General features: G+C 35.2%; 1 protein-coding gene and 1 long non-coding RNA gene across 2 annotated transcripts in view; one reads left to right on the plus strand and one right to left on the minus strand.

Annotated features, from left to right (window-relative positions):
- The first annotated feature begins 306 nt into the window (after positions 1 to 306).
- On the plus strand, positions 307 to 10,281 carry LOC135841871 (lysosomal acid glucosylceramidase-like). The gene is made up of 10 exons (XM_065359076.1): positions 307 to 1,146; positions 1,263 to 1,394; positions 1,456 to 1,877; positions 1,976 to 2,126; positions 2,253 to 2,410; positions 8,684 to 8,927; positions 9,018 to 9,210; positions 9,320 to 9,381; positions 9,470 to 9,753; positions 10,111 to 10,281. The coding sequence occupies exons 4-10, from the start codon at positions 2,064 to 2,066 to the stop codon at positions 10,208 to 10,210; spliced, it is 1,104 nt and encodes a 367-aa protein (XP_065215148.1). The 5' UTR covers positions 307 to 1,146; positions 1,263 to 1,394; positions 1,456 to 1,877; positions 1,976 to 2,063; the 3' UTR covers positions 10,211 to 10,281.
- The window catches only part of LOC135841876 (uncharacterized), a 214,071-nt gene continuing 195,259 nt past the window's right edge, over positions 8,865 to 27,676 (minus strand). The window contains exons 5-6 of the long non-coding RNA XR_010558009.1: positions 9,073 to 9,149; positions 8,865 to 8,991 (exon numbers count right to left, since the gene is read on the minus strand). This is a non-coding gene — a long non-coding RNA (uncharacterized LOC135841876). The remainder of the gene's footprint in view (positions 8,992 to 9,072; positions 9,150 to 27,676) is intronic.

The raw sequence follows: 27,676 nt of genomic DNA on the forward strand, positions 1-27,676 counted from the left end.
GGTACATTGTTCGAGACATTTTTTCCCCCCTAATAACAGGTGTTTTCTCAATTATGTAAATTAAACTAGGTAACGTAAGACTCAGAGAATTTCTCGATCTTAATAATTCACATTTCACAAAGTGACGAACAAGTTTAACATCTAAACTGTTAGTATAGTGCAAGTTTACATATTTTTTTCATTTCATGAATATTTATGGTGCGTTTTATCAACGATATGTTGAAAAATGGTTAGTTTTGTGATAGCTTAACTTACTCGTATACTTGAGTGACTCGTAACAAATCATCGACAGATATTCACGTCATTTTTTACAAACTTTGGAATAATTTCATATCTGCCTATACTTTCAGATCGTACAACGAATAATAGCAAAGCTCACTCGTGAATCCAATGTAAAAAGTTCCATCGAAGTATTTTTCTACGTAATTTTAACCGTTTCAGTATTGACAGCGAATGCGTCGTCGATTTCGAGACATTTTATTAATTCGGATATATCGTCATTCTGCGTCTATGACAAATGCACCGTTATATTCCCCAATGGCACATCCAGAACTTTATCATTTTTAGATTTTCACAAATTTGATCTATTAGATAATGCAAATGAAATCGATTCGCATCTCGATGACCAAATCAACGAGGAAAATTCAACTCGAAAGAACGAAGGAAGTTTATTCGATGTCACAGAATTTGATTCTGATATCAATACCACAGTTATTCAGATTCCCCCAACCAAAGATGAGTTTGTTGAACAAGATTTTACGACTACGTTCTCGATTATTTCTCCTGCGAATGAGTCGAATGCAACCAAACTCACGTACACGACAACTCGTAGTGTTGGAGACGAAATTATTTCGTTAGATGATGCCAATGCGAGTGAATTTGTCACTATGTTTCCTGAAGAACTCGATCAAATCTATTTTAATTCGCCACGAGAGCATGAAATTGAATCCAGAAGTGTTTCTGAAAAGCCTCCTTGTCAATTTGCATCTCAAATGGATAACGATACGAGTCCAGAAACACCATCATCGGAATCCAATCGTCCAGGATGTTTTGGGGATGATAATTTTAAAGAAAATGGTACATCTGGAAGCACTCCAGGAGGATGTGGAGGCTGGGATCAACATGATGCAGTCACAGATAAATATGGTAAGTAAGTAAGTACTAAGTACATATACTTATGTAGGTAGAAGTATATTTTTGTATCTTGGATCACATTTTTATTCTAATACTAATTTTATTTTTTGCAATGGATGACTGAGCAGGTAATCCAATAAATTCTTCTACCTCTGATGAATTTGAAAAAATAACGACTACGACTGAAATGGATTATGATTATATTGATGATGAAGATGAAATTTTCCTAGAACAGGAGCCCATCATAAAACCAACTCGAGGTAATTTGTTCTACTTTTTAGTTACTTTAATACCTTTACCTGCCAATTTATTTTTCTGTAGAAGAGATAGAAGAAGCTGAAAAAATGACCGAATGTGCAAAACTGAAAACAACCGATGGAATAGTTTGCGTTTGCAATGAAACCTATTGCGACAAATTCATACCACCTGATCCAACACCAAAATGGGTGTATACTTGGTACATGTCTTCAAAAGAAGGACATCGTTTTAAGAAATCAATAAATAACATGTCCGCATACGAAGGCCATGAAGAAGGTATCTATGATCCATATTGTGTTTGAAAATTTCTAAAATCCTATTTATGTACTGTAGGTATTTATCTTTTGTTTCGTTCATGAAGGAGCTTTCTATGTGAATACTTCTAGAAGATATCAAAAAATTATAGGCTTTGGAGGAGCTTTTACCGATACAGCTTGTAAATTGATTTCAGACTTGAGCAAAGAAACGAAAAAGAATTTACTCGAGTAAGTACTTGGTTATAATTTTTTATGAACTGGTTTTTGTAAAATGATGAATAATTATCACAGATTAGTTTTGGTTTGTTTTCTGTGCACCTATTAAGGTCGTATTTCGGACTATTTGGAATAAATTACAAATTGGGTCGTGTTCCTATCGGAGGTACAGACTTTTCTCCAAGGTTTTACACTTATATGGATAAAAAAGACGAATCCATGTCAACTTTTATGCTAACTGAGCTTGATTTCAAATATAAGGTACCTATGTCCTATACCTATACAGTGAATTACTGATACGTATTTCATAACAGTCTTTGATGATTTGAATTGTATCTGTCGAAGAAAAACTTCAGCTTTTAAAATGATTTATGTTCCTTTTAACAGATACCAATAATTTTGGAAGCAATGAAAATCACTCATAATCAGCTGAAATTAATTGGAAGCGCGTGGTGGGCACCACTTTGGATGAAAACCGTGTCCAGTATGAATCGTGGAACTTTGAAGCGCGAGTATTGGTCACAATGGGCAGAATATCACGTAAAGTAAGAATTTTATGATTTACATATTTTAAATCAATTTTTAATCTGATTGAATTTTGACATGAATATGTTTTTTGGGCCGGGGTCTATTCAAAACGTTTATAGTCGGGGAGCCCACTTAAGGATAAATTGCACCCCCCCCCCCCGTCGATCCTCCGGGACAGCTTTTTTCTTAAAGGGGGAGTCCTAAGGAACATTTCTAGCCCTTGTACTCAAAAAAAAAAGTGGCCCTACTTACAAAATGGCGGCCATTTTGATTGACAGGTCAGCCGAAATCGCAGATTTTGCGTTTCAACATAGGACTTGCACAACATTTTTCAAACTGTACAAAGGTAGATCGAAAGATCAAGCAAAAATTGATCAGCTGTCAAAATTTCAAGTGCTAAAGTGCTTTTTTCGATCATTTGGTGAATTTTTGAAAATCAAATTTAGGCTTAAAATGAGGGAAAAAATCAAAATGTTACCAAATTGACCAAGAAAGCTGAAATTTGGGATACACCCTATTTTCGACATGCCAAATCGATTGGAAACTGTTTCAACCCGTTTTGAGCAGTTCTGGAGCCTCCAGCAGATTTTTGAAACTCGAAATTCCCACAAAATTTCACCAAAATGAAGTTGGAAAGCTGAAATTTATTCTGCAAACTAATTTCAATACGCTACGAAGTCAACTGCAGGGGAATTTCAAGTCGATTTGGAGCATCCAGCGATTTTTCGAAAATTACTGGAGCCTCCAGTACATTTTTGAAACTTTGAATTTTCACAAAATTTCATGAAATGGAGATGGAAAGCTGAAATTTACTTTACACTTCGATTTTAACACCCTCTGAAGACGACTTCAGGTGGGTTCAAGTCATTTTGGAGCCTCCAGCGACTTTTTGAAAATTACTGGAGTCTCTAGTAGATTTTTGAAACTTGAAATTCCTGGAACATTTTACCAAATGGAGTTGGCAAGCTGAAATTTACTTCGCAAACTAATTTCAATTCGATATGAAGCCGACTACATGGTGGTTTCAAATGGTTTCAAATGGTTTTGAAGCTTCCAGCTGCTTCTTGGAAATTTCAATTTTCCAAAAAACACCATACGACCTCTCAAAAAGTGGCTGGAGGCTCCAAAACAACTTGAAATCCCAGCAGACGACTTCGTAGCGTATTAAAATTAGCTTGCAGAATGAATTTTGACTTCCCATCTCCGTTTGATGAAATTTTGTGAAAATTTAAAGGTTCAAAAATCCACTGGAGGCTCCAGTAATTTTCAAAAAATCGCTGGATGCTCCAAAACAACTTGAAATTCCCCTGCAGGTGACTTCGTAGCGTATTGAAATCAGTTTGAAGAATAAACTTCAGCTTTCCAACTCCATTTTGGTGAAATTTTGTGGGAATTTCGAATTTCAAAAATCTGCTGGAGGCTCCAGAACTGCTCAAAACGGTTTGAAACAGTTTCCAATCGATTTGGCATGTCTTGGTTTGATGAAATTTTGGGGAAATTTCAAGTTTCAAAAATGTACTGGAGGCTCCAGTAATTTTCAAAAGAGTCGTTGGAGGCTTTAAAATGACTTGAAACCCACCAGAAGTCGTTTTCAGAGGGTGTTAAAATTGGAGTGTAGAGTAAACTTCAGCTTTTTATCTCCATTTGATGAAATTTTGTGAAAATTTAAAGTTTCAAAAATCTGCCGGAGGCATCAGGAATTTTTAAAAAGTCGCTGGAGGCTTCAAAACGACTTGAAATTCACCTGCAGTACTTCGTAGCGTATTGAAATTAGTTTTTAGAATAAATTTTAGCTTTACAGCTCCAATTTGATGGAATTTTATGGGAATTTCGAGTTTCAAAAATCTGCTGGAGGCTCCAGAACTGCTCTAAACGGGTTGAAACCGTTTCCAATCGATTTGGCATGTCGAAAATAGGGTATATCCCAAATTTCAGCTTTCTTGGTCAATTTGGTAACATTTTGATTTTTCCCCTCATTTTTGGCCTTAATTCGATTTTCAAAAATTCACCAAAAATCGAAAAACGCACTTCAGCACTTGAAATTTTGACAGATGATAAATTTTTGCATGATCTTTCGATCTACCTTTGTAAAGTTTGAAAAAGTTCGTGCAAGTCTGTGTTAAAACGCAAAATCTGCGATTTCGGCTGACCTGTCAATCAGAATGGCCTCCATTTTGTAAGTAGGGCCACCTTTTTTTAGTGTGCGTAGCACACTATTGGTTTCGCTTTGAGAAATGAAATTTTATTGGAACTGAATGTTCTCTTAAGCTATCCAACCGTTTTTTGTACCTATTGGACACCATTTGAGAATCATTAAGGCGGAGGGAATAGATTAATTTTCATTCAATTCGGATGGGTAATTGCTGAGTAATTGCAATTTTAGTTCATTATTTTAATGCATTAAATCCTAAAAAAGGGAAAAGGGGACTTGTAGAACACCTGCCGCTCATTGTACCCTGCTATACCCCCAGTCTATTCCATCACCAGCTGTGTTTCATTGTACCCTGTTACACCCCCAGTCTGTTAGCTGTAAATTCCAAGTGGGCGTGGTTTGGTGGGGCGTTTACCAAACAAATATATTATTTTAATGCCCTAACCCTCGTAGCAAAGTTCTGGCTGAGTGGTTAGGGCATGTAGGTAGGAATAGGAAATTTAGGGACCCAGGTTCGAATCCCCGTGAGGTAAGTAGGTAGGTGACGGATTTTTCGTAGGAAAATTGGATAGGTAAATGCTTTGGAGTGGGGCAAAAATAATGCTGAAACTCAGTTATGAATTATGATATCATTTGCTAACTAAAAATTCATTTCATTAATTTTTTGTCTACCTATAACCATAAGTATAAAGTAAGAATTACTTGACATGAATAATTTTTAACTTTTTACTTATAATTTAAAAATTACTTCAAAATGAGAAATTAAACTAATTTTTGTACAATTGAAACATATAATTTTTATTATCATGATTTAGTAAAAATTATTAAAACAAAATGATTTTTACTATTGGTACCTATAGCAAAATTTATTAAAATGATAAGTTTTACTATACGATTACAGTAAAAATTATTGAATGGGATCTGGTACATAATTGTGAGTATTTAGTTAAATTTTTTTGTAAAAATTACCCATATTTTTTTCGTGTAATAGGCAATGCAAATTCTTAACATAGGTATTTTATAAGATTTAATTCTTAATTTAGAATAAAAAGCAAGTTCTGAAAATTGGTTTGAAAATTTATAAATTTGAAGACAATGGAAATTCTAAAAAAAATAATATGAAAATTTGTATTTAGAGACGCTGAGAATTCCAAAAATTGATTAAAAGTTCTGTAAGTTGCAGATAATGTGTACTTGAAAATTATATGAAATAAGTATTGTAATATTTATGAAGAAGATGAGAATTCTGAAAAATTGGAGGCAATGTGAATTCCAAAAATTGAGTAAACGTTTTACAATATGTGGACAATATGAACTTGAAAATTGAATTTGAAATTTTTTAATTTAAAGACAATAAGAATTCTGAAAAATTATTCAAAATTTGACTATTTAGAGGCAATGTGAATTCTAAAAATTGATTGCAAATTTCCTAACTCAGCAGCAATGCAAAATTCTGAAAATTTATTGAAAACTTTATGAAATTGTAGCGATGGGGAATTCGGGAAATCGATTTGAAATTTTGTAAATTTTAGAACAATGCAAACTATGAAAAACAACTAGAAATTTCTTAATTTAGAAGCAATACAAGCTTATAAATTATTCTGAAATACCTATTGTAATTTGGAAAATATGAAAACACTGAAAAACAATTATTATTTTGAAGCAGTGAGAGTTTCAAAAATTCTCATCACTGTGACATGGTTGATTCACTTATGCACTACCTAGATGTAATAACGGTTATAGCTGTAGAAAAGGCAGCTAGCTACGCACACTTTGCAGCTAAGCTTTGCTTAGCTGTCTAGTTTTGAGTACAAGGGCTAGAAATGTTCCTTAGGACTCTCCCTTTAAGAAAAAAGTTGTCCCGGAGGATCGACGGGGGAGGGGTGCAATTTATCCTCAAGTGGGCTCCCCGACTATTATTATGCTGACTTAGGTATGAAATCTTGAAAAAAAAAATTGTTCGACTTTTCATCATGTCTTGACTTTTAAGAGGTTGGAAAAAATATGCGATAACCTCAGGTCGTCATGCTAGACTTTTAAAAACTAAAATTACCCATTTTTGGAATTTTGATATCATGTCATATTCTCCAACAATTTAGAATGCCTACCAAATATGACTTATCAGAACTTGAAACAAAATTACTTACTAAATTGCTGAGAGGCCCAAAGCTGGTCTGATGACATTGATATGTTAGACAGATAAGTCAACGACCTTAAGAGCCCAGACAGGATGATATGACATTGACATGCTTGAGAAGCCAGACAAACACTCAAGGTAGGTCAGTGACCTTGAGAGTCTGGACACACGAGGGTCCGTGCCCTTAAGAAACCAGACAGACAACCTTGGAAGTTGAAAGACGGGGCAGACGGGTCAATGACCTTAAGACGTCAGACAGGAAGACATACAACCTTGAAAAGGCGGATAGGCAGATCAATGACCTTATGAAACTGGACATGAAGGTCAGTGGTCTTGTGAGACCAGTCACATGGGTCAGTGACCTTAATGAGCCAGACATGCGCACAACCTTGTGAGACTGGACAGGCAGGTCAACGACCTCAAGAGGTCAGAAAGGAAGACAGACAGCCTTGCTAAGCCAGATAGACAGGTCAATGACCTTAGGAAACTGGACATGAAGGCCAGTGGTCTTGCGAGACCAGTCACACGGGTCAGTGACCTTAATGAGCCAGACATGCGCACAACCTTGTGAGACTGGATAGGCAGGTCAATGACCTCAAGAAGTCAGACAGGAAGACAGACAGCCTTACCAAGCCAGTTACAAGATCAATGACCTTGGAAGGCTGAATATGTACTTTGGTGACCTTGAGATACCAGACACAAGGGTTAGTGAGCTTAATAGGGCAGACAGATATACAACCTGGAGAGACTGGACAGAAGGGTCAATGACCTTGAGAGACTAGACAGAAAGACAGAAGACCCTGAGAGCCAGACAGACGATTCAACAACCTTGAGAGACTATAACAGAGGTAGGTTATGGTCAGTGACCTTGAGAATCCAAACATATGGGTCAGCGACTTTGAAAAGCTTGATAGACAGACTGCATACTGACAATCAAACATACAATCTTGGAAACCCAGACGGACGGTTCAATGACCTTAAGAGGAAGCATTCATAAACTGATATCAATCTCGTCAACTGTTGATTGCATCAAAAATTTTATAAGACTTGGGAGATTGAAATTTTTATACCTTTTTGTGCATCGCCCTCCAGTCTGAAACTGCCGCAGTTATAAATTTTCTTTTGTTAATTCCCTCTCTCTCCACCCCGCCACAAATGTGATAAAATATCATTTGACGACACCCAGAAATAACAATAAAAATGAATTCCGCGTGACTTAAGATGGCTGATTTAAAAAATTGATATTTTCAATTTTGCAAATGTAGGTAGGTAAGTAAAGCCCAGAAAAATGTTGATAAACATTTTTGACTTTCTTCTGAAATGTTGGTCTATTTTGATATTAGGTTGCATGGCATTTTTTCAAAAATCTCGAAAATTTCTATCCCATTTTGGGCTTAAAATCCTTCAGAAATCGTTACCTTAATGCTAAATCTGTGTATGTCCATACAAAAAAAGTACGATTTTACGCATCACTGATAAGGTTCGGATATGTTCGGAAGGGTTCGTTGAGTTCTGATTGAACATCGGTCAGCTTCGTGCATCTTTCGTGGTGCACCTTTACTGCACTCGGATGCGAATTTTTCAATTCAGGGCATCCCAGAGTCTTATCAGTGATGCAAAAAGACGATTTTTTTTTTGGATGGACATACACGGATTTGGCATTAAGGTAACGAAATGCTTAAAAAATATTATCGTTGAAATAGTTGAATTTATTCCGGAATGTTTTAACCCATTTTCATAAATCCCATGACACTTCTTCAAAAATCCTAAAAATCGTAGCTCAGCAGTAAAAATTCAAAAATCCCCCCCCCTTTAAGAAAAATATTTGGGATATTTAAGACCAATTATTCACGAATAACCAAAATTTTCTCCACGCTGAAGAAAAATATCTTTACTTATGAGGCACGTACTTTTATACAGCCTTTTTCATCTGATAAAATTTAGTGAGTACCTACCTAACTATGTATTTTTCTCAAATTATTGAATTCCGTTTTATTTCAGATTCCTCGACCAATACTCGAGAAACGACATAAAATTCTGGGCCATAAGTACCGGAAACAGACCAACGAACTCACACTACTTCACATACCAACCTAACATAAATACTATGGAGTGGACCCCTTACGAGCAAAGTGAATGGGTTAGTTCTTACTTGAATCCGATGTTGAAGAATTCTTCGCACAGCAGGGTCCTACTTCTTGGATTTGATGACAACCGAGGATTCGTCACATTTTACTTGAAATATGTAGGTGTTGAGAATTTCGCAAATCACGATTGCCAATTTGAACTTTCCAGTCTGTTATGGGTAACTGTATGCTCATAAAAATTATTGCAGTTTTTCGAAGATTATCAACTAAATTCTTTCGATGATTCAACATACGAGTACTTACACAAGAGTCGCGTTAAAGATGCAATTTCTGGTATAGCTTTTCACGGTTATATGGATCACGAGAGGAATTTGCCATATCTGCAACAAACAAAGGATATGTTTCACGATAAATTTTTGATTTATACTGAGACTGGTTGTGGTACGTAAGCCTAAACATTTTCACACATTAGGTAGGTAGATCCAAAGGTAAATCCAGGTATAATACTTGAATTTTAAAAAATTTTATGTTTACCTATACCTACTTACAGTTGGAGCCACCAAACTAGGAGCTTGGACATGTGGTGAAACATTTGCAATTAAAATAATACAAGTAGGTAAATTAAATCGATGCTATGATATCATTTTTTAACCAACGATTTTGATCAATTCATTTTCTCTGAATTAAATTATTCTTACAGGCTCTAAATAACTGGGTGACCGGATGGATGGACTGGAACATTGCATTAGATCCCAAAGGTGGACCAAAACTTGCAAATAACCTGTTCCATTCTCCGATCATAATCGACACAAAACGAGACGAATTTTACAAAGATCCTGCCTTTTATGTAATGGCACATTTCTCCATTTTCCTATTACCAAATTCTTACCGAATTGAACTAAAAGCACCAAGAGGGATTGAGGGAATTTATGCAGTAGCTGGGTATCGTCCTGACGATGGCAAAGTCATCGTGTTTTATAATCAGTCAGTATATGGTATTATTATTTATTACTTATGTACCTACTATGTAGTATACAGGGTGCCCAGAAATATCAAGTACCCCAAAGAAAGTTTTTTCATTAAAAATATAGGTTGGCAACGTGAAATAGATGCATATGATTGGTGGAATGTTATCTCTCCAGTCCAACAACCAATCATGTGCCATCATTATTATCATTCATTGTGACCAACCAAAGTGTTTTAGTAGAAAACTTTTTAGGAGTATTCGATATTTCTGGGCACCCACCCTGTACATACTCGTATGTACCTACCTACCTACTTGTCAAATTGTCAAATTTGATGAAAATTCAATTTAGGAACTAATTATTTCGTATATTTCAGGTATGAAGCAGAGAGGCAATTGATTTTTTTAATAGACGAAAACTATAAGGTTTCACTCACCGTTCCAGGCCAATCGATCAACTCTGTGTTATTTTGGTAGAAATTACCTAGATAGGTATTAAGTACCTACATAACGATCAAATATATAATAAAAAAAATGTTGTCTTATAATCAGTAATGTTGCAATTATTTTTGTACCTGTTTCACGTGTTGTCTGTTACTACATTTCCGCCAGTTTTAATTCAGGGGCCCTTGCGCTGCATTTGGGCCAGTTCTAGCACAGGAACCCATTGTAAAAAAATTCCCTTCCCCCGGGACATTTCCGCCAGTTCTAGCTCAGGAGCTTACTGAAAAAAAAATTCCCCTTTCTCTGGATCTTTCATTTGAGAAAGTGCAAAATGCAAAAAAAATGTCAAAAACGATTTTTTTGTTAGATGTGTAACCGCATTACTCCGAAGGTGCGATTTATTCAGAGACAAAATTCTCATTTGTAGGGTTAGTGCATTCCTGCCGGTTCTAGCTCAGGAGCTTATCAGTGCATTTCTGCCGGTGCATTCCCGCCGGTTCTAGCTTAGGAGCTTATTGAAAAAAAAATGTTCCTTTCTCTGGATCTTTGCATTTCTCTGGATCTTTCATTTGAGAAAGTGCAAGTGCATTCCCGCCGGTTCTAGCTCAGGAACCCGTCGTAAAAAAAATTTCCTTCCAGTGCATTTCCGCCGATGCATTCCCGCCGGTTCTAGCTCAGGAACCCGTCGTAAAAAAAAAATTCCCTTCCAGTGCATTTCCGCCGATTTTAGCTCAGGAGCTTATTAGTGCATTTGTAGTGCATTCCCGCCGGTTCTAGCTCAGGAACCCGTCGTAAAAAATTCCCTTCCAGTGCATTTCCGCCGAAAAAAATTTACATTGATACGATGACTTTTCAAAGTTCATTATTTTTTATAATTGCGACGAATTCTACAGGTCGAATTTATGATTCTGTGAAGTCTACGAGTTTGTTCGAAGAAGAGAGAAAAACACATTTTTTTCGACTCGCGCATCTAGCATTTCCACAATGACATTATTATGTGTGACTTTGTCTTGGTCCAGTTGACGTGGAATGACTTTTTTTAGGACAAATAAAAGAAAAATTTAATCTCTTCTCCAAGGGAGGGGAGGGGATGGAGATTAAATGAAAAATTCTGAAGCAAAAATATTCACACTGGTTTTAAGCAGTGTCTGTCACAAACACTGGATTGAAACAGTGTCTGTCGCAAAATTGCCTATGTTCGAAATTGAAGGGGCTTTTTCGATTCGTTGCTTGCGAGCTGCTATACAACAATCTTTGTCGGATGTGGAGTTGCAAGACCGGGTAAGTTGATCTGTAGACCTTTGAGATAGAAATCCTCTCGGGAAGAGGGAGAGATTTACCCTAAAAAAGAATTACCAGTAATTTACCGGGAATTACCAATAATTTAAGGCTCTAAATCGGAGTAAAACCATCACCAATCAATTCGAAAAATCAAAAAAGCCAAATCGTTCGGTATAGAAAACAAAAACGAAAATTCAAAAAACTTCAATGTTGGAGAAAAGTGTTCGATCAGGCGATCAACGCGGATCGCGATCGTTAATTTTCAAGAATTTTATTTTGAAGAACTCGTTTTGAGCAGTTCTGGAGCCTCCAGCAGATTTTTGAAACTCGAAATTTCCACAGAATTCCATCAAATTGGAGTTGTGAAGCTGCAAAAATTCATCACCTGTCAAAATTTTTTCATCGTATGTTTATTTAACTTCAATTGCAGAAAAAGTGAGAATTGAAAATCTCCACCTACACAGTACAACGCCTCTATAATTTTTTGGTGTGGGGAGGGGGGGAGTCCCCCCCCAACTTGAAAACAATGAAATTTACATGATTTTTATTTTTTTTTTATTTGGGCGTTTGTGGGATTCCAATTAAGAAAATGAATTTTTTTTTGCGTAGGTAAATCGATCAATGCAACTTTTTATTCGGAAATTTTTTACGTTTTAACGGATTCTATTTTTATCCCAAAAAAAAATTGAATTGATCAAATCTGATCTGAATAGATATGTCTGCAACGAGTAGGTAGGTACCTATTTCAAATTTTTTCTTATACTTTTTCTCCGATACATTCGGCTGGTGTTTGAAAATTTTCGAAATTCTTTGAATTCCAATTTTTGGTACGTTATCAATCATTATTTTTGTGACTTTTTCTAAATGAAATTTCTTGGGCCCTACTTACAGGAAGCCAAGACTAGAGTGGAGTGAAAACAATTGCTTTTTCCTGATTCCTATTTCTTTATAAAAGTGCGCAAATTAAAAAAAACTGTTCAAACATTCTAGCCACTTAAGCTGGAAAAATCAACTCTTTTCAATGTACGAGTACGACCTACAGCCATCAAATACCGAATTCGTTTCTGACAAAAATCGCGATTATTTGCGATTTTGGAGCTTTTAACCTAAAAGCCGTGAATTTGCAAAAGAAATTAAAAAACAAAAAACTTCTCGTTGAAAACTGGAAATGACCTCGATATTAGGCTAAGTATTCGGCTGCTGCTAGGTTGATCAACATACGCCCCAACCATCCATCCATCCATCCATCCACCTCCAGAGATTTTGTTCTCGAGCTAGAGATTGAAGCAGATTTTCAGGTGATGAAGGATGTAGCAAAAAAAATTGTCAATTTTACTACTATTTTTGACTTGTTAAATCGATTGGAAACAGTTTTGAATCGTGGGGGGTGGACCCTCGGAAAAGGGGGAGGGTAAAAATCTGTCGTTTCTGTCGACATCCATTTTGGATTTTCACGGATTACAGCGCTAGGGTGCGTTTTCGACTTCCATTTTTGGCCCAAATTTGATTTTTTTTGGAATAATTTGGCTTTGAATCAAATCAACGCTTTCAACAATTTTGTTAATTTTTTCTCATTTTTGATCCAGAAATTTTCAAAAATTCACCAAAAAATCGGAAAATACACTTTGGAATTTGAAATTTTGGCTGGTGAAGTATTTTGCTTTTTTTTCGAGTCAGCATTTTTATAAATCTCAAAATTGACCTTTCAAAATAAAAACTTCTTTCATCAACGAAGCTCTTAACTCGTTTTATTTTAGAATATTAAATTATGAATTTTGCCTTATTTTGCTTGGGTTTTTATAAGAAATTTTTCAGCTTTTCAGGATTTCAGCTTTCTTGGTCAATTTTGAAATTCGTTCTCAAAAACTAAGCACTCTAGAAAAATGTTTTATTCGATTATTTTTCAATTTCATTTTGAATGAAAAATATCAATCATTCACAAAATGCCGTACTCAACTCATACGGCCGTAAATGATTCCCAGAATTTATTAGCATAGTCCTGTAATTGTTTCGAAAAAGGACTCTAAAACATCTCCAGCATCAAATTTCTCTGACAGATCCGGGCAAAATGAACTTGGAAAAAATGGTCGCATAGAAAACAGTACGAAAACAACTCAGTTCGTAAATTCGTTATGGACTGAACTACTTAATAAATATAAGATCACCATTGGTCGTCTCACCTCCCACTCCTACAAAAAAATTAAATCGCGTCTAACTGGCTAACCTCTGTTCCTTAGGATGTCCCCTTTAAGAAAAATGAAAATTGATATGCTCCAAGACTTCCCCGATGGTCGTCGAAATGCAAATTTTTGCAACAATCGGTTTTACGCTATTCAAATCGATTACATCTATTTTTTGGTATTTTCTTTGGGTAATTTTGGGGTTTGATTACTCGATTTATGATCATAATCGATCATATGCACGCGACCATTTTTATGGAAATGGCAGTAGAGATCTAATTTTAATGAACTTGTTCGACAGGCCGAGGTATAATCTCGTGATGTATTAAATCAATCTCCCCTCCCGAGGCATCTCCGGATTTTTTTTTAAAAAATCGTGTTTTTTCGCTCTTTTTGCCCTCCAGAGTTAATTTCTGGAGGTTTTTTCGAAATTTTGAAAACCCTTGTCCCAATTCAACGCTGAATTAACGGGAGGGGTGGGAGCACTTTTGGGAAGGGTTCTCCCATTTTTTATTTTTCAACAGTTGGCCAAAGTCCTGCTTTTTCCATTAAAATAGTCGGACCCCACTGAAGTGAAATACGCCATGTCTTAATTGAATTTACTTTTTTTAAAAAATCAATTTTTGACATTTTCTACTGAAAAAGCGAGATTTTTGGGATTTTTTGAGGCGGGGGTGGGGGGGGGAAAAAATGTCCAAGTTCTCAAAAAAAAATTTGAATCCTCGATTTATGCTTTTTAAAAAAAATTTTTTCGGAATTTTTGAAATTTGCAAGTGATTAAAAAATATTACAAAAGACAAGCCGTTCTGGTACATCCCGATAAAAAAATGAATGATTTAAAAAAATTTTAGGAGCCTCCAATTTTTTTTTTTTTTTTTTTTTTTTATTGTTGATTTTAAATGCAAAATTGAGCACTTTTGTATTTTCCAAAACGCACTAAATCCACAAAACAAGATCCTTTTTTCTGTATGAACAGATCAATGGAGATGGGAAGCCGAGATTTATTCTGCATTGGCTTATCCTAGTCCAAGTTAAGGTGAACCAGCTAGTAAGGCCCTCTTGTTATCAACTGATTTCTTTTTTTTGAGACCTTTGGATCCCTGCGGGACATTTTTTTTTTTTAAATCAAAAATTCAAGATTCAACAGACGAGACCTACAACGAAACAGTCGTCGTCTACGCAATCCGCCGAAAAATAAGTAAAAACTGGGCCGCTTAAAAAATTTTCGCCAGGGGATTTTTTCAATTCATCATTTTTGGTGAAAAAGTTTCTGCTGCTCAAAGGAAATAATTCGCTGTTTTACACTCACCTGGTGACTTCTGGTGACAGATTCACTCACAAAATGCCGTACTCAACTCATACGGCCATTTTGATATAAGTACGTACGTACCTATATTATGTTTTATTAACTTCGAAGTTGACACGGCTTTTTTGGCCAATTCATCTGCGATTTTGAGGGGAACTTTTTTTTCATTCTTCAACTGTGAAATTGGAAAAAGTCGGAATTACCAAAATTGGAGATAGCCACGAGACTGCCTCTTTCGAATCTAGAAAAAATTGAAAATTGGAAGTGTTTTACTGGGCTGTTGAAAATTTGAAAAGTCTTATCAGAATACAAAAAATTCCGAATTGAATAGTATGAAAAGATTTTTTTAAATTATTAATCAAAATCACCCATTTTTGGCTAATTTTTTAATTTTCGGCCGCAATTTTCAGGGATTGCATTTAGATGGCATTGTCACCTTGTGGAAAAACGACGCTCGTATCAATTTGAATATCGTTCGACAGCTCCAGAACTGGTGAAAAAAGATATCTTTTTTTTTTTCGGTCTTTGTTTCAATTTTTGTATTTTTTGTCCATTTTCCACGAAACGGTCATCGTCGCCGAAATAAGAGAATAAAATTCTCCTAAACTTGAAAACTTTTATTTTCGAAGTAGGTTGTTGACCTTTTACAGTTCAACAAACCGATACAATAACAATGACAAGAGCTAAAAAACTCGTACTACTTAAGTTGCCCCTATTTCAGCTTCCGCGTTTATCGAGCGACAATTCTGGAGCAAATTCAAAATTCTGGAGAAATGAATTATTTATTCGTGTTCAGCGATATCGAAAACATTTTATTTTCAGATTCGAACATAAGAGTGTTTAAATCACTAAATGGTACTAGCACCACGCTAGCAGCATTTTTCTTTCGGCAGGGTCTACCTCTGGTTGGAACGAATCCACCAAAAGCGCAGATGTGGTAACACTGTTTTTTTTGCTTATTAGTGCATTTCCGCCGGTTCTAGCTCAGGAACCCATTGTAAAAAAATTCCCTTCCCCCAGAACATTTCCGCCGGAGTAGTGCAAGAATGTCAAAAACGATTTTTTGTTAGATGTGTAACCTTATAACTCCGAAGGTGCGATTTATTCAGAGCGGAAATTCTCATTCGTAAGGAGTTCCCTCCAAATTTCATCTCAGAACATTTCCGCCTGCTTTCACCGTGGGCTAGTCTCATCATGTAATAAAATGCCCAAATAATATGGAAGATTTCGGTATGCGACCTGCGCCGCCGACTATTTTGACCAATTTTTCAAAATTGCTATGTGAAAATTGAAAAATGGCCCTGGAGAGCTGAAATATCAACTTCGGCAGCTGAAAATCTAACTGTATGTCTATTTTGATATTTTCTTCATCTTAGCTCTGTTCTATTCGCTACTCCGAGCAGCTCCGAGCAGAAATTTTTTACTCCTTTTTCTGCTCTTTTTACACTACCTGAAAAGGAAGTGTAAAAGGAGTAACTTGGTTGTTCCCTGATAACAAAAATCACAGTTTTTCTACTTTATTTGAAGTGAGAGCTGAAAAAAACAAGATATAAAAATCAAATTTCTGCTCGGAGCTGCTCGGAGTAGCGAATAGAACAGAGCTCTTGATCCAAAAAGTGATGTGTTTTTCAATTTTTTTATTTTTATATCGGGTTTTTGAAATTTTGAATTTTAGACTAAAATGTAAAAAATTGAATTTAATCACGAATCTGATGCATTATTTGTAAAATTAGTGAGAGACAGAGGCAAGAGGTTATTTCGATTTTCGATTCAATTCTTATGTTTCAATTCTTCCTACGGTTTCAATTCCATTTTCAGTTTTTTCCGCCTTTAAATCGAATATAATCGAATGTATGTACAAATATATGTAGTTATGTACATTGTACATTGTCCACCATTTTTTAAAAAGTAAGTATTTATTTACTTTTTAAACTGAAAAAGTACCTATGTCTTATTTATTTATTTATTTATTTTAAAACTATGTACTCTCTTCTAATTCGATTAAAAAATTTCCATTAAACGTTTTGAAAATGAAATCGGAGATGAAAACCTTAGGTATAGGTACATTTGTTGACTCTTTTCTAACGCCACTTAAAGAATTGTTGGCTCATTTTAAAAATAACTTAAAAAATTATTTAGATTTACATTTTAAAAAGCAAGGAGTAAAAATTTCAAATTGATCAACTTGAAAAAAAAATACTTAAATGCTGAAAAATGTTATTAGAAATTGTTAGCTGGTAAAAAAAAAATTGAAAGTGCTTAGCATGATTTGCGATGCTGCTCAAATTCACGTTGCGATGTATGTACCTATACAATCTCAAGTTTTAAAGAAAACTTGATCGTTTATGAGATTGTACGAGTAACTTAATATACCTAATTAGATTTCAGTACATTTGCTCTGGTTTTAGCTCAGCAGCCACCAAAATTTCCTTTCTAGGATGAGCAACAAAATTTTACAATTTTTTTTCTCTCATCATGATACTTAGAAGATTTCAGCACCGGCTTCTGAGCTAGAACTGGTGCAGATGTACTAGCACTGACTTCCGAACTACAACCACCTCAAATGTACTATACGTACCTACTATACACAAATATATTTTACATATCAAAACTGAAAACTACTTCTACCAATACGAGTAGGTAGCTAGGTACCTAGCTGTGCCCACTCGCACACAATTCTCCACTTATAATAGTGTACATAATGTGCATGCATGGAAAAATTATTCAAATTGAAAACTATTCCCAACAAAGTTGTGGGTATTTGTACAAAGTTCTGTGGTTGTAATAGTAGGTAAGTATAAGTAGCTGCAGAGAAAGTTAATTCTATAATCGGAAACCGTCTCTCCCACATACGTAGCTGTGCTTGTACACAATTCTTCAGTTATAATAGTATACATAAGTACGTGAAGAAATTTGAATTGAAATCCGTTTCCAACAAAGCTGTGCCTGTACCTACTTGTACAGTGTTCTTCAGCTGTAATGATACATATATAAGCAGAAAATAAGTCTCCACTATTATACATCCTTACATGGGTGAATTTGAATATTGGAAACTGCTTTCAACATACCTAACCGTTTTGTACGCAGTTCTTCAGTTATAATAATATTATAAATACATATGTAGGTACTTGAGGAAATTCAAATTGAAAACGGTTTCCAACAAAGTAGTACCTACTTGTATGTACAAAGTTGTTTCGTTATAATAGTACATAATAAGTAGAGAATAATTCTCTGCCAGTAAGCATGCATACTTACATGGGTAAATTTTGAATTTATTATTAAATAATAAATAAATTCGAATTGATAACAGTTTCCAACATACCTAGCTGGGTTGCACACAGCTCTTCAGTTATAATATAGTAATACATAAGTGCATAAAAAATTAATACCTAAATGTACCTGTACACAATTCTACTGGTAAAATAGTATACATTACATACCTACGTATAAGTATAGTAAGTACATACTACTTGAAAATGCAGGACTTGATTGAAAAAATCAAGAAATTGGAAATCACTCCCAAGAATTTAGTAATTGGTCCATTCTCCATAAATCTCCTTAACTACATGTCGCTGAATATCAACATCAGCCCAGAAGAATTAGCACAATGCAAACAAATGTTACCGACATTCGAAGTTGGTTGGCTTCACGATTCCATCATAAATGCTTACATTTACTCAGTTTTGGTCAAAAACAAAACTGTCCATGTTGGAATAACGATGCGAGGCTACTGTACAAACACTGACCTAGATTTTGACTTGAATTTTGTCACAAAATGTGACTCAGAGAAGATAATATTCCTTCCGAGTAATCCGACTGGAGTACACTGGATCCTACTACTTCTTGACAAAATCAATCATGTGTTATATGTATACGATCCATTAGTGAGTGAAAATTGCTATTGTGACGATAAGACAAGAATATTCTTTTGTGGTTGGGTCAATCAATATTTCCACAAGACAGGCAGTCCACTAGCAATTTGTTTCCCAGCTCATAAAGTGCAAACTGACGATTACAACTGTGGTACGTTCGTGTGCTGGTTTGCATACTGTATTGTTAATGGGCTATCACTAATGGACGAACACTTACAAATGGATAGTTTCAGAGACGAAATTTGGAGGGAACTCCTTACGAATGGGAATTTTGTCTCTGAATAAATCGCACCTTCGGAGTAATAAGGTTACACATCAAACAAAAAAAAAATCGTTTTTGACATTTTTTTTTTTGGCATTTTACTTTTTCTCAAATGAAAGATCCAGAGAAAGGGAAAATTGTTTTTTCAATAGGCTCCTGAGCTGTGAGCTAAAATCGGCGGAAATCACCTACTCCAAGGAGTCTCCTGAGCTAAAATCGGCGGAAATCACCTGTAATTGTTTCGAAAAAGGACTCTAAAACATCTCCAGCATCAAATTTCTCTGACAGATCCGGGCAAAATGAACTTGGAAAAAATGGTCGCATAGAAAACAGTACGAAAACAACTCAGTTCGTAAATTCGTTATGGACTGAACTACTTAATAAATATAAGATCACCATTGGTCGTCTCACCTCCCACTCCTACAAAAAAATTAAATCGCGTCTAACTGGCTAACCTCTGTTCCTTAGGATGTCCCCTTTAAGAAAAATGAAAATTGATATGCTCCAAGACTTCCCCGATGGTCGTCGAAATGCAAATTTTTGCAACAATCGGTTTTACGCTATTCAAATCGATTACATCTATTTTTTGGTATTTTCTTTGGGTAATTTTGGGGTTTGATTACTCGATTTATGATCATAATCGATCATATGCACGCGACCATTTTTATGGAAATGGCAGTAGAGATCTAATTTTAATGAACTTGTTCGACAGGCCGAGGTATAATCTCGTGATGTATTAAATCAATCTCCCCTCCCGAGGCATCTCCGGATTTTTTTTTAAAAAATCGTGTTTTTTCGCTCTTTTTGCCCTCCAGAGTTAATTTCTGGAGGTTTTTTCGAAATTTTGAAAACCCTTGTCCCAATTCAACGCTGAATTAACGGGAGGGGTGGGAGCACTTTTGGGAAGGGTTCTCCCATTTTTTATTTTTCAACAGTTGGCCAAAGTCCTGCTTTTTCCATTAAAATAGTCGGACCCCACTGAAGTGAAATACGCCATGTCTTAATTGAATTTACTTTTTTTAAAAAATCAATTTTTGACATTTTCTACTGAAAAAGCGAGATTTTTGGGATTTTTTGAGGCGGGGGTGGGGGGGGGAAAAAATGTCCAAGTTCTCAAAAAAAAATTTGAATCCTCGATTTATGCTTTTTAAAAAAAATTTTTTCGGAATTTTTGAAATTTGCAAGTGATTAAAAAATATTACAAAAGACAAGCCGTTCTGGTACATCCCGATAAAAAAATGAATGATTTAAAAAAATTTTAGGAGCCTCCAATTTTTTTTTTTTTTTTTTTTTTTTATTGTTGATTTTAAATGCAAAATTGAGCACTTTTGTATTTTCCAAAACGCACTAAATCCACAAAACAAGATCCTTTTTTCTGTATGAACAGATCAATGGAGATGGGAAGCCGAGATTTATTCTGCATTGGCTTATCCTAGTCCAAGTTAAGGTGAACCAGCTAGTAAGGCCCTCTTGTTATCAACTGATTTCTTTTTTTTGAGACCTTTGGATCCCTGCGGGACATTTTTTTTTTTTAAATCAAAAATTCAAGATTCAACAGACGAGACCTACAACGAAACAGTCGTCGTCTACGCAATCCGCCGAAAAATAAGTAAAAACTGGGCCGCTTAAAAAATTTTCGCCAGGGGATTTTTTCAATTCATCATTTTTGGTGAAAAAGTTTCTGCTGCTCAAAGGAAATAATTCGCTGTTTTACACTCACCTGGTGACTTCTGGTGACAGATTCACTCACAAAATGCCGTACTCAACTCATACGGCCATTTTGATATAAGTACGTACGTACCTATATTATGTTTTATTAACTTCGAAGTTGACACGGCTTTTTTGGCCAATTCATCTGCGATTTTGAGGGGAACTTTTTTTTCATTCTTCAACTGTGAAATTGGAAAAAGTCGGAATTACCAAAATTGGAGATAGCCACGAGACTGCCTCTTTCGAATCTAGAAAAAATTGAAAATTGGAAGTGTTTTACTGGGCTGTTGAAAATTTGAAAAGTCTTATCAGAATACAAAAAATTCCGAATTGAATAGTATGAAAAGATTTTTTTAAATTATTAATCAAAATCACCCATTTTTGGCTAATTTTTTAATTTTCGGCCGCAATTTTCAGGGATTGCATTTAGATGGCATTGTCACCTTGTGGAAAAACGACGCTCGTATCAATTTGAATATCGTTCGACAGCTCCAGAACTGGTGAAAAAAGATATCTTTTTTTTTTTCGGTCTTTGTTTCAATTTTTGTATTTTTTGTCCATTTTCCACGAAACGGTCATCGTCGCCGAAATAAGAGAATAAAATTCTCCTAAACTTGAAAACTTTTATTTTCGAAGTAGGTTGTTGACCTTTTACAGTTCAACAAACCGATACAATAACAATGACAAGAGCTAAAAAACTCGTACTACTTAAGTTGCCCCTATTTCAGCTTCCGCGTTTATCGAGCGACAATTCTGGAGCAAATTCAAAATTCTGGAGAAATGAATTATTTATTCGTGTTCAGCGATATCGAAAACATTTTATTTTCAGATTCGAACATAAGAGTGTTTAAATCACTAAATGGTACTAGCACCACGCTAGCAGCATTTTTCTTTCGGCAGGGTCTACCTCTGGTTGGAACGAATCCACCAAAAGCGCAGATGTGGTAACACTGTTTTTTTTGCTTATTAGTGCATTTCCGCCGGTTCTAGCTCAGGAACCCATTGTAAAAAAATTCCCTTCCCCCAGAACATTTCCGCCGGAGTAGTGCAAGAATGTCAAAAACGATTTTTTGTTAGATGTGTAACCTTATAACTCCGAAGGTGCGATTTATTCAGAGCGGAAATTCTCATTCGTAAGGAGTTCCCTCCAAATTTCATCTCAGAACATTTCCGCCTGCTTTCACCGTGGGCTAGTCTCATCATGTAATAAAATGCCCAAATAATATGGAAGATTTCGGTATGCGACCTGCGCCGCCGACTATTTTGACCAATTTTTCAAAATTGCTATGTGAAAATTGAAAAATGGCCCTGGAGAGCTGAAATATCAACTTCGGCAGCTGAAAATCTAACTGTATGTCTATTTTGATATTTTCTTCATCTTAGCTCTGTTCTATTCGCTACTCCGAGCAGCTCCGAGCAGAAATTTTTTACTCCTTTTTCTGCTCTTTTTACACTACCTGAAAAGGAAGTGTAAAAGGAGTAACTTGGTTGTTCCCTGATAACAAAAATCACAGTTTTTCTACTTTATTTGAAGTGAGAGCTGAAAAAAACAAGATATAAAAATCAAATTTCTGCTCGGAGCTGCTCGGAGTAGCGAATAGAACAGAGCTCTTGATCCAAAAAGTGATGTGTTTTTCAATTTTTTTATTTTTATATCGGGTTTTTGAAATTTTGAATTTTAGACTAAAATGTAAAAAATTGAATTTAATCACGAATCTGATGCATTATTTGTAAAATTAGTGAGAGACAGAGGCAAGAGGTTATTTCGATTTTCGATTCAATTCTTATGTTTCAATTCTTCCTACGGTTTCAATTCCATTTTCAGTTTTTTCCGCCTTTAAATCGAATATAATCGAATGTATGTACAAATATATGTAGTTATGTACATTGTACATTGTCCACCATTTTTTAAAAAGTAAGTATTTATTTACTTTTTAAACTGAAAAAGTACCTATGTCTTATTTATTTATTTATTTATTTTAAAACTATGTACTCTCTTCTAATTCGATTAAAAAATTTCCATTAAACGTTTTGAAAATGAAATCGGAGATGAAAACCTTAGGTATAGGTACATTTGTTGACTCTTTTCTAACGCCACTTAAAGAATTGTTGGCTCATTTTAAAAATAACTTAAAAAATTATTTAGATTTACATTTTAAAAAGCAAGGAGTAAAAATTTCAAATTGATCAACTTGAAAAAAAAATACTTAAATGCTGAAAAATGTTATTAGAAATTGTTAGCTGGTAAAAAAAAAATTGAAAGTGCTTAGCATGATTTGCGATGCTGCTCAAATTCACGTTGCGATGTATGTACCTATACAATCTCAAGTTTTAAAGAAAACTTGATCGTTTATGAGATTGTACGAGTAACTTAATATACCTAATTAGATTTCAGTACATTTGCTCTGGTTTTAGCTCAGCAGCCACCAAAATTTCCTTTCTAGGATGAGCAACAAAATTTTACAATTTTTTTTCTCTCATCATGATACTTAGAAGATTTCAGCACCGGCTTCTGAGCTAGAACTGGTGCAGATGTACTAGCACTGACTTCCGAACTACAACCACCTCAAATGTACTATACGTACCTACTATACACAAATATATTTTACATATCAAAACTGAAAACTACTTCTACCAATACGAGTAGGTAGCTAGGTACCTAGCTGTGCCCACTCGCACACAATTCTCCACTTATAATAGTGTACATAATGTGCATGCATGGAAAAATTATTCAAATTGAAAACTATTCCCAACAAAGTTGTGGGTATTTGTACAAAGTTCTGTGGTTGTAATAGTAGGTAAGTATAAGTAGCTGCAGAGAAAGTTAATTCTATAATCGGAAACCGTCTCTCCCACATACGTAGCTGTGCTTGTACACAATTCTTCAGTTATAATAGTATACATAAGTACGTGAAGAAATTTGAATTGAAATCCGTTTCCAACAAAGCTGTGCCTGTACCTACTTGTACAGTGTTCTTCAGCTGTAATGATACATATATAAGCAGAAAATAAGTCTCCACTATTATACATCCTTACATGGGTGAATTTGAATATTGGAAACTGCTTTCAACATACCTAACCGTTTTGTACGCAGTTCTTCAGTTATAATAATATTATAAATACATATGTAGGTACTTGAGGAAATTCAAATTGAAAACGGTTTCCAACAAAGTAGTACCTACTTGTATGTACAAAGTTGTTTCGTTATAATAGTACATAATAAGTAGAGAATAATTCTCTGCCAGTAAGCATGCATACTTACATGGGTAAATTTTGAATTTATTATTAAATAATAAATAAATTCGAATTGATAACAGTTTCCAACATACCTAGCTGGGTTGCACACAGCTCTTCAGTTATAATATAGTAATACATAAGTGCATAAAAAATTAATACCTAAATGTACCTGTACACAATTCTACTGGTAAAATAGTATACATTACATACCTACGTATAAGTATAGTAAGTACATACTACTTGAAAATGCAGGACTTGATTGAAAAAATCAAGAAATTGGAAATCACTCCCAAGAATTTAGTAATTGGTCCATTCTCCATAAATCTCCTTAACTACATGTCGCTGAATATCAACATCAGCCCAGAAGAATTAGCACAATGCAAACAAATGTTACCGACATTCGAAGTTGGTTGGCTTCACGATTCCATCATAAATGCTTACATTTACTCAGTTTTGGTCAAAAACAAAACTGTCCATGTTGGAATAACGATGCGAGGCTACTGTACAAACACTGACCTAGATTTTGACTTGAATTTTGTCACAAAATGTGACTCAGAGAAGATAATATTCCTTCCGAGTAATCCGACTGGAGTACACTGGATCCTACTACTTCTTGACAAAATCAATCATGTGTTATATGTATACGATCCATTAGTGAGTGAAAATTGCTATTGTGACGATAAGACAAGAATATTCTTTTGTGGTTGGGTCAATCAATATTTCCACAAGACAGGCAGTCCACTAGCAATTTGTTTCCCAGCTCATAAAGTGCAAACTGACGATTACAACTGTGGTACGTTCGTGTGCTGGTTTGCATACTGTATTGTTAATGGGCTATCACTAATGGACGAACACTTACAAATGGATAGTTTCAGAGACGAAATTTGGAGGGAACTCCTTACGAATGGGAATTTTGTCTCTGAATAAATCGCACCTTCGGAGTAATAAGGTTACACATCAAACAAAAAAAAAATCGTTTTTGACATTTTTTTTTTTGGCATTTTACTTTTTCTCAAATGAAAGATCCAGAGAAAGGGAAAATTGTTTTTTCAATAGGCTCCTGAGCTGTGAGCTAAAATCGGCGGAAATCACCTACTCCAAGGAGTCTCCTGAGCTAAAATCGGCGGAAATCACCTGTAATTGTTTCGAAAAAGGACTCTAAAACATCTCCAGCATCAAATTTCTCTGACAGATCCGGGCAAAATGAACTTGGAAAAAATGGTCGCATAGAAAACAGTACGAAAACAACTCAGTTCGTAAATTCGTTATGGACTGAACTACTTAATAAATATAAGATCACCATTGGTCGTCTCACCTCCCACTCCTACAAAAAAATTAAATCGCGTCTAACTGGCTAACCTCTGTTCCTTAGGATGTCCCCTTTAAGAAAAATGAAAATTGATATGCTCCAAGACTTCCCCGATGGTCGTCGAAATGCAAATTTTTGCAACAATCGGTTTTACGCTATTCAAATCGATTACATCTATTTTTTGGTATTTTCTTTGGGTAATTTTGGGGTTTGATTACTCGATTTATGATCATAATCGATCATATGCACGCGACCATTTTTATGGAAATGGCAGTAGAGATCTAATTTTAATGAACTTGTTCGACAGGCCGAGGTATAATCTCGTGATGTATTAAATCAATCTCCCCTCCCGAGGCATCTCCGGATTTTTTTTTAAAAAATCGTGTTTTTTCGCTCTTTTTGCCCTCCAGAGTTAATTTCTGGAGGTTTTTTCGAAATTTTGAAAACCCTTGTCCCAATTCAACGCTGAATTAACGGGAGGGGTGGGAGCACTTTTGGGAAGGGTTCTCCCATTTTTTATTTTTCAACAGTTGGCCAAAGTCCTGCTTTTTCCATTAAAATAGTCGGACCCCACTGAAGTGAAATACGCCATGTCTTAATTGAATTTACTTTTTTTAAAAAATCAATTTTTGACATTTTCTACTGAAAAAGCGAGATTTTTGGGATTTTTTGAGGCGGGGGTGGGGGGGGGAAAAAATGTCCAAGTTCTCAAAAAAAAATTTGAATCCTCGATTTATGCTTTTTAAAAAAAATTTTTTCGGAATTTTTGAAATTTGCAAGTGATTAAAAAATATTACAAAAGACAAGCCGTTCTGGTACATCCCGATAAAAAAATGAATGATTTAAAAAAATTTTAGGAGCCTCCAATTTTTTTTTTTTTTTTTTTTTTTTATTGTTGATTTTAAATGCAAAATTGAGCACTTTTGTATTTTCCAAAACGCACTAAATCCACAAAACAAGATCCTTTTTTCTGTATGAACAGATCAATGGAGATGGGAAGCCGAGATTTATTCTGCATTGGCTTATCCTAGTCCAAGTTAAGGTGAACCAGCTAGTAAGGCCCTCTTGTTATCAACTGATTTCTTTTTTTTGAGACCTTTGGATCCCTGCGGGACATTTTTTTTTTTTAAATCAAAAATTCAAGATTCAACAGACGAGACCTACAACGAAACAGTCGTCGTCTACGCAATCCGCCGAAAAATAAGTAAAAACTGGGCCGCTTAAAAAATTTTCGCCAGGGGATTTTTTCAATTCATCATTTTTGGTGAAAAAGTTTCTGCTGCTCAAAGGAAATAATTCGCTGTTTTACACTCACCTGGTGACTTCTGGTGACAGATTCACTCACAAAATGCCGTACTCAACTCATACGGCCATTTTGATATAAGTACGTACGTACCTATATTATGTTTTATTAACTTCGAAGTTGACACGGCTTTTTTGGCCAATTCATCTGCGATTTTGAGGGGAACTTTTTTTTCATTCTTCAACTGTGAAATTGGAAAAAGTCGGAATTACCAAAATTGGAGATAGCCACGAGACTGCCTCTTTCGAATCTAGAAAAAATTGAAAATTGGAAGTGTTTTACTGGGCTGTTGAAAATTTGAAAAGTCTTATCAGAATACAAAAAATTCCGAATTGAATAGTATGAAAAGATTTTTTTAAATTATTAATCAAAATCACCCATTTTTGGCTAATTTTTTAATTTTCGGCCGCAATTTTCAGGGATTGCATTTAGATGGCATTGTCACCTTGTGGAAAAACGACGCTCGTATCAATTTGAATATCGTTCGACAGCTCCAGAACTGGTGAAAAAAGATATCTTTTTTTTTTTCGGTCTTTGTTTCAATTTTTGTATTTTTTGTCCATTTTCCACGAAACGGTCATCGTCGCCGAAATAAGAGAATAAAATTCTCCTAAACTTGAAAACTTTTATTTTCGAAGTAGGTTGTTGACCTTTTACAGTTCAACAAACCGATACAATAACAATGACAAGAGCTAAAAAACTCGTACTACTTAAGTTGCCCCTATTTCAGCTTCCGCGTTTATCGAGCGACAATTCTGGAGCAAATTCAAAATTCTGGAGAAATGAATTATTTATTCGTGTTCAGCGATATCGAAAACATTTTATTTTCAGATTCGAACATAAGAGTGTTTAAATCACTAAATGGTACTAGCACCACGCTAGCAGCATTTTTCTTTCGGCAGGGTCTACCTCTGGTTGGAACGAATCCACCAAAAGCGCAGATGTGGTAACACTGTTTTTTTTGCTTATTAGTGCATTTCCGCCGGTTCTAGCTCAGGAACCCATTGTAAAAAAATTCCCTTCCCCCAGAACATTTCCG

The sequence above is a fragment of the Planococcus citri genome, chromosome 3, assembly GCF_950023065.1.
Source record: "Planococcus citri chromosome 3, ihPlaCitr1.1, whole genome shotgun sequence".
Classification (NCBI taxonomy): domain Eukaryota; kingdom Metazoa; phylum Arthropoda; class Insecta; order Hemiptera; family Pseudococcidae; genus Planococcus; species Planococcus citri.

Bases quoted from the DNA above. Each gene is read 5' to 3' on its own strand.
- LOC135841871 (XM_065359076.1), top strand. From the start codon at position 2,064: ATGGATAAAAAAGACGAATCCATGTCAACTTTTATGCTAACTGAGCTT. The intron at 2,411-8,683 runs GTAAGAATTTTA...GTTTTATTTCAG, and splicing joins TGGGCAGAATATCACGTAAA to ATTCCTCGACCAATACTCGA. The intron at 9,382-9,469 runs GTAGGTAAATTA...TTATTCTTACAG, and splicing joins TTGCAATTAAAATAATACAA to GCTCTAAATAACTGGGTGAC.